General features: G+C 39.5%; 1 protein-coding gene across 1 annotated transcript in view; it reads left to right on the top strand.

Moving 5' to 3' along the window:
• LOC143018079 (uncharacterized) overlaps positions 1-5,957 on the top strand; it is a 14,329-nt gene extending 8,372 nt beyond the window's left edge. Inside the window, exon 2 of the mRNA XM_076173178.1 lies at positions 5,100-5,957. Within this exon, the coding sequence (XP_076029293.1) occupies positions 5,100-5,957 (858 nt within the window). The remainder of the gene's footprint in view (positions 1-5,099) is intronic.
• Positions 5,958-7,500: the final 1,543 nt, after the last annotated feature.

Raw genomic sequence — 7,500 nt, forward strand, 5'->3', positions numbered from 1 at the left:
GAAGAGGAGGCGAATCAAGTAGAGAAGAAAAGGTAAAAGGTGCAGATGGAGAGATGATAATGGAAGAGAAGGCAGTAAGGGGAAGATGGGCAGAATATTTTAGGGAGTTGCTAAATGTGAAGGAGGATAGGGAAGGAAAGATTGCTGCAGTGGGAAGTGCGAAGAAAATTAGAGTGATGAATGAGGAGAATGGAGGAGAAATAAGGAAGGATGAGGTGAAAGCAGTTGTTAAGATGGGTGGATGCCATGCGGAATGTCTGAAAAAGGGAGGTACAGTGATGGTGGACTGGCTGGTGAGGCTATTTAATGTTTGTTGGAGAGAGGGTAGAGTGCCGGAGGACTGGAGGAATGCCTGTATAGTTCCTCTTTATAAGGGAAAAGGGGAAAAGTGTGAATGTAGTAGTTTCAGAGGGATTAGCTTGTTGAGTGTAGTTGGGAAGGCTTATGGGAGGATCTTGATTGAGAGGATTAGGAGAGGAACAGAAGGAGTAATTGGTGAGGAACAGTGTGGATTTAGGACAGGTAGAGGTTGTGTAGATCAGATCTTTGTGGTAAGACAGATATGTGAGAAAGCTATAGGAAAGGGGAAGGATGTTTTTTGGGCTTTTATGGATCTGGAAAAGGCTTATGATAGGGTAGACAGGAAGGCACTGTGGGAGGTTATGCAGATATACGGGATAGGAGGAAAGCTTCTGGGAGCTGTCAAGAGTTTTTATGAGAGTAGTAGAGCTTGTGTCAGGATTGGAAATGGAGAGAGTGAGTGGTTCGAGGTAAAGGTGGGACTTCGTCAAAGATGCGTTATGTCGCCCTGGCTGTTCAACTTATACATGGATGGGGTGGTGCGAGAGGTAAATGCAAGGGTAGTGGGCAAGGGATTGGAAATGGTTAAAGAAAATGGAGAAAAGTGGGAGGTGAGCCAGCTGTTGTTTGCGGACGACACTGCACTTGTGGCAGGATCGGAGGAGGTGTTGAGGAAGTTGGTGGCAGAGTTTGGGAGAGTATGTGATAGAAGAAAGCTAAAGATAAATGTGGGTAAAGGTAAGGTGATGAGATGAACAAGGGGTGAAAGTGGCAGTAGACTGGAAGTGAGCATTAAGGGAGAGCGACTGGAGAAAGTGGATAGTTTTAGATACTTGGGTGCAAATGTGGCAGGAAAAGGTGGAATGAAAGTGGAGGTAGAATGTAGATTGAGAGAAGCGAGTAAATGCCTTGGTGGATTAAAGAGTGTAATGAGGAATAGAAATTTGGGAATGGATGCTAAGAGGAGACTGTATGAAGGAGTGATTGTGCCAACAGCACTGTATGGGGCAGAAACAGGGAACATAAGAGAAGAAGAGAGAAGGAGTTTGAATGTGTTTGAGATGAGGTGTCTGAGAAGTATGATGGGGGTTACTAGGCTAGATAGAGTGAGAAATGAGGAGGTGAGGAGGAGAACAGGGGTAGAAAAGGAGCTGGGAGATAGGGTTGATGAAAGAATATTAGGATGGTTTGAACACATGGAAAGAATGTGTGAAGGAAGACTAGTAAAAGAGGTATGGAAGGCAGATGTGGAGGGAGTGAACATGAGGGGACGTCCTAGGATGAGGTGGATGGATGGGGTGAAGGGGGCTTTGGGGAAGAGGGGAATGTCTGTTGAGGAAGGACGGGAGAGGACAGAAGACAGGGGTGAATGGAGAATGGTTGTATATGGATGATGTTGTGATTGCATGAGGTGGAATGGGCGGGTGGATGGGGGTGAGGTAGTATGTGTGAGCAAAATTTGACGCAGCCAGAAGGGATTTCTCCCCGTCCTCTCCTTTTATGCAATGGGGGGACGGAGAGGGGGGGGGTCGCCAATTTAATGAAGTGGCCTTGCTGTGGATGTGCTGTGTCTTGCGACATTGCTTCTGACCCAGGGCAGTGGACAAGGTGCAGGGATGACCCGTCATTCAGGAGGTGCTAAGATAAGAGGGAGGGTGGAGGGGTGTGGAGTGTATTCAGGGATGTAACGGGTGGGAATGATTTTATGCCTTTTTCTTTTTGGCCACCCCCCTTGTAAGGGGGAAAAAGCCTTGGAATATGTATGTATATGTCAAGGACTACTATTACACAGGACGTGCGCACCCAGATCTCTGGGTCCGTTAGCGGAGGCCATTGCTTTCTTTGTAACCTAACATTTTATATTGGACAAATATATCTTAACTAGAAACCTAACATTGTATGTAGGACTATATCAACTATTGACTTATTCAATGCAGTATAGTGAAATAAGAAACTATTTTTAAGGCACTGTTATGCTTTGAAATGCCAATTTTAGCCGGACTTAACAGGTATTATTGTATGAGATTAATGGACACCAGGGTTGGCGAATTTTTATCTTAAAAAATATATATATAAAAATCGATTTTTTTTTTATTTAAATCAAATTTAGTTGATTTAAATATTTTTTTTATAGATTTTAAATATTATGGGATTGCTATCTGATATGCGATCTGATTGCTCAAGGACATTTTTAGCATATCAATATAAGGAGCAGTGTTATATAGACTTGGCACAAGTATACAAGGAACGGTATAAGCCTACATGTAGTATATATCACTGTGCAGCCCACAACAAGTTTCAACAAGATTCTTGTTGAAACTTGTTCTAGGTAAGTAGCTTCTCACTGAGTCAGTTGCTGCTTTGGAATCAACCAGGAAGGATGTCTTCTGGACCTGGCAGAGTGGTTCCTGCAGGCAGGAAAAAATGATCCTGTCTGGAACTATTTTGAAAAACTACCAACAACTTCTGGCAAAGGGTACCGAGCTAAATGCAAAGACTGCAGCCAGGAACTACATGACATTGTGTTAAGATTAAAATCTCACAGAGATAAATGCCAAGGTCAGCCACAGCATACAGAAGAAGAAATTGATGACCCAGGTAAATAATTTTACTTATATTGTGTGCTTTTCTCCCTTTTAATACGCAACTATATAAATTTGGTGAACGATGGAGAGCATGTGCAATAAAAATGTGAAGGCCTAAAGAGATGATACTTCAATTTCACTACTTCTAAATTTGGGTAATGACTATATTACTATAATATACTGTATCCACTCAACTTTGGGGCCTAGATGATTGTTATTAATTTCATTCAACATTGTGTAATATATTTCATAGGTTCCATTGGAATTAAGCCCACATGGGATTCAGCCCAAAGGGATTTAGCCTAACCTAACCCAAGTAACCCATTATTTTTAGTGAATTTAAAAGTGGACTGAATCCTGTGTGGACTGAATTCCAAGCCCACCTATTTCATATCCTGTTAATTATTTCCAAATAATTTAGTGGCTTGTGTGAATATGATCATTATCTAAAAAATAGCTTCTGTACACAAAAGTAGCCTAAATCACATTGTATTCATTCATTTATTTATTCATTTATAAATTATGCAATATGCTAAAATTTTCTGTTTCCATTTCAGGATCTGTATCAACAGCTTCAATCCCTTCATCATCGGCTCCACTTGAATTATCTGCAAACCTGACTCCATTAAAAAGGTCACTATCAGACTCCTCCATGGGCGCCACTTCTGCTAAATAATTTTCATATAAAAGAAAGTCATCAAAACCTCTGGACAGATTTATCATGAAATCTTCAGCCTCTCAAAAGGAAAATCTCGACAAAGAAGTTGCAAGAATTATATTTGCTATAAATTCACCATTTCGTCTTGTTCAGCATCCTCAGTTTCTCAAGATGGTTCAGAACCTGAGGCCAGGTTATATTCCTCCATCCAGAAAAGATATTTCTGATAAGTACTTGGATCTTGTGTATGAAAAGGAATATAAAAAGTGTGCAGATGACCTGAATAATGAAACTGTATGTCTTTCAATTGATGGGTGGTCTAACATCCATAATGAGCCCATAATATGTGTCACTCTAACAACATCCACTGGTCAGATTTATTTAGTTGACACAATAGACACATCAGGGAAACCTCACACTGCTGAATATCTTCTACAACTTGTACAAAATTTGATCAAGAAGGCTGAACAAGATTTTGATTGCCACATTGGAAGTGTTGTGACAGACAATGCAGCAAATGTCACCAAGATGAGAAAACTCTTGGAGGAATCGAGTGAACCTGATCATACCGTCCTCACATACGGCTTATACCGTTACTTTTATACTTGTGGCTAGTCTATATAACACTGCTCCTTATAATGTTAAAATGTCCTTTAGCAATCAGATCGCATATCAGATAGCAATCCCACAATATTTAAAATCTATAAAAAAATACATATCTAAACCAAATAAATCTGATTTTAAAGAAATCGATTTTTCATATTTTTTAAAAAGATAAATAAAAAAAAAAAATCGTCAACCCTGGTGTCCACTAACCTCATACTATAATACCTGCTAAGTCCGGCTAAAATTGGCATTTCACAGCATAACAGTCCCTCAAAAATAGTTTCTTATTTCACTATAAAAGTTTACATTAACTTTTACTGCATTGAATAAGTCAGTAGTTGATATATTTGTCCTATATACAATGTTAGGTTTCTAGTTTTGATATAATTGTCCAATATAAAACGTTAGGTTACAAAGAAAGCAATGGCCTCCGCTAGCGGACCCAGAGATCTGGGTGCGCACGTCCTGTGTAATAGTAGTCCTTGGTATATGTATATGTATATGTATATGTATATGTATATGTATATGTATATGTATATGTATATGTATATATGTATATGTATATGTATATTTATATGTATATGTATATGCATATGTATAAGTATATATATATATATATGTGTATATATGTATATGTATATGTATATGTATATGCATATGCATATGCATATGTACAGTATATGTATATGTATATGTATATGTATATGTGTATGTGCATGTATACGTATATGTACAGATGTATGATTATGTATATATATATATGTATGTATATGTATATGTATATGTATATGTATATGTATATGTATATGTATATGTATATGTATATGTATGCGTATATGTATATGCGTATACTTAGGCAGGAGGTTCTCCCTCTGGCAAGAAATGTTGTATATAACAACATGATGACAACTCACAATTTTCTTGTTAACTTGTTCAATACTGCGAACAAGGCGACGTATTTCAAGATCAAAAGAAAGGTAAATAAGGTTATTGAGTCCGTGAATGCAGTAACTGACGATATCAAACTGCCGCTATTAAGTGGAGATTATGACCTTGGATACATGTATGGTAATGTTAAAAACCATAAGCCAGGTAACCCATTACGTCCTATCATCAGCCATATTCCCACCCCCACGTATTACTTGGCCAAAAGACTTGCCACCCTTTTGACTCTATACGTTCCAGATAGGTACAGTGTGGCTTCTTCGTCTGACTTTCTGGAGCTTGTAAAAGGTTTAGACTCAAGCAAGCATATTGCCTCGCTCGATGTGGAGAGTCTCTTTACGAACGTTCCCATAAATTTAACTATTAGTTTTATTTTGGACACATTATATCGTGACGTGTCTACCCCAAAGTTGAAAATCCCTGAACCAGCGCTGAAGTTCCTGCTTGAAATCTGGACAAAAGAAGTTCCTTTCAGATGCCCAAGAGTAAGAATGTATGTCCAAAGAGATGGCGTTGCCATGGGATCTCCATTGGGAGTTCTCTTCGCAAACTTCTTTATGAGTACTGTCGAGGAACAAGTCTTCGGTGACATCCAGAGACCTAGCACGTATTGCCAATACATCGACGACACATTCGAAGAGAAATCCGGTCTACACTTCACCATGGAAAAAAGTACAGATGGTGCCCTCCCCTTCTTGGATGTCCTCCAAAAAGTCGAGGAGGACACAATTTCCACTTCGGTCTATGTCAAATCCACTAACGCTGGCCATTGTTTGAATGGTCAAAGCGAATGCCCTGACCGATTTAAAGAGACTACTATCGCAGCTTTCGTCAGGAGAGCGCTGTCCCACTGCAGTGAGTGAAAAAACGTCCACAGAGAAATAGACCGGGTATCCCAAATGCTTGTAAACAATGGATACCCACACCACGTCGTTTCCAGTGTGATCAAATGTATCCTCAACTGGTGTTGAGTAAATACATAACACAGAACTTAAGGCGGCGATACCAAACTCAATGTAACATCTTTTTCTTTTATTAAATAACATTTAATGTATCCTCAACTGGTGTTGAGTAAATACATAACACAGAACTTAAGGCGGCGATACCAAACTTAATGTAACATCTTTTTCTTTTATTAAATAACCTTACTGGTTCACAATTTCTTCTATGGTTTTACACAATGTCAATCACTTCTTGGTTCTATACCACAATGCACTATTTAATGTCTCTGTACGTATCATCGGATCGACTGGTCCTGCTCTGGAGCATCTACTTTTTGTTCAACGGAAGTGCTGACATAGTAAAAATAGGAGGTGCTGGTAAATGTATTAATATGGGTTTTAATGGAAATGTTTGGTTTCCCGCAAATAAACTATCATGTTCTTAATTACTAGCTATATGTTATTTACAGTATATAATATTTCCAGGGGGGAAGGGTTCATTATTATTTGGTTGTCGTGTGTTTTGTGAGTTAGAGGTTGACTGCACTTATGAGTATGTTCGTGTGTGTGTGTATCGGTTGCTTGTGGTGGTGCTGGTGACACGGCAGGAAGTGCTGTGTCGGCAACCGCCCAGTCAGCGAGAGTGGTGCCGGACAGTCAGGTGGATGTGCTTGGTGGTGGACCAGTGAGTGAGTGAGGGAGTGAGTGGGGTGAGTGAGTGAGTGAGTGAGTGAGTGATATTACTCATCATGTATATGGTGGCGTATATACAAACGCAATATAAACAAGTGGTATAACCAGAAAAACAACTCCTTACAGAGCATCCCGCCTAGCAATAAAATTAATTTATATTATAAGTCTCAGATGTCAACCTCGTATAAAACCGAGGAACGAATTATCAAGGATGTAATTAAAAGAAATGTCAAACCTATTAACGAGAGCGAAAGGTTGAATCTGGTCATTTTCTATAAAAACAAGAGGATTAGTAACCTGATCATGAGAAATAACACCACTCCTGAATGCTCTCTCCTTCAACGTAGTCATGCCGTATACAAATTTGTATGCCAACATAAGGACTGTGGGCCTCATGCGTCGTATATTGGTATGACTACTATTAAAGTATTGAGAAGGCTTACTCTTCATTTATCTGCAGGCGCCATCAAAAATCATTATAGTAACCACCACCAACTACGACTCACAAGAGAAGACCTCGTAAAGGGTACTTCCACTATTGCCACGGAAAAAGACCACAAAAGACTTAAGATTATCGAAGCGTTGCATATCAAACACAGCAACCCCGACATGAATAAGCAGCTTCAAGATCTCCAAATTCTCCCTTCTTCTAAAGCCATGATCGCACATTTCCATGTTGATGATGTCCATTCTTCCACCTCACAGCACGGTGAACAATTGACCACCCCACGGCGTGGGTGATCAATTGTCATTGCTGGGGTTTTTGTCCTTT

This window comes from Oratosquilla oratoria, chromosome 34, assembly GCF_046742065.1.
Source record: "Oratosquilla oratoria isolate Oo_2021 chromosome 34, ASM4674206v1, whole genome shotgun sequence".
NCBI classification, from domain to species: domain Eukaryota; kingdom Metazoa; phylum Arthropoda; class Malacostraca; order Stomatopoda; family Squillidae; genus Oratosquilla; species Oratosquilla oratoria.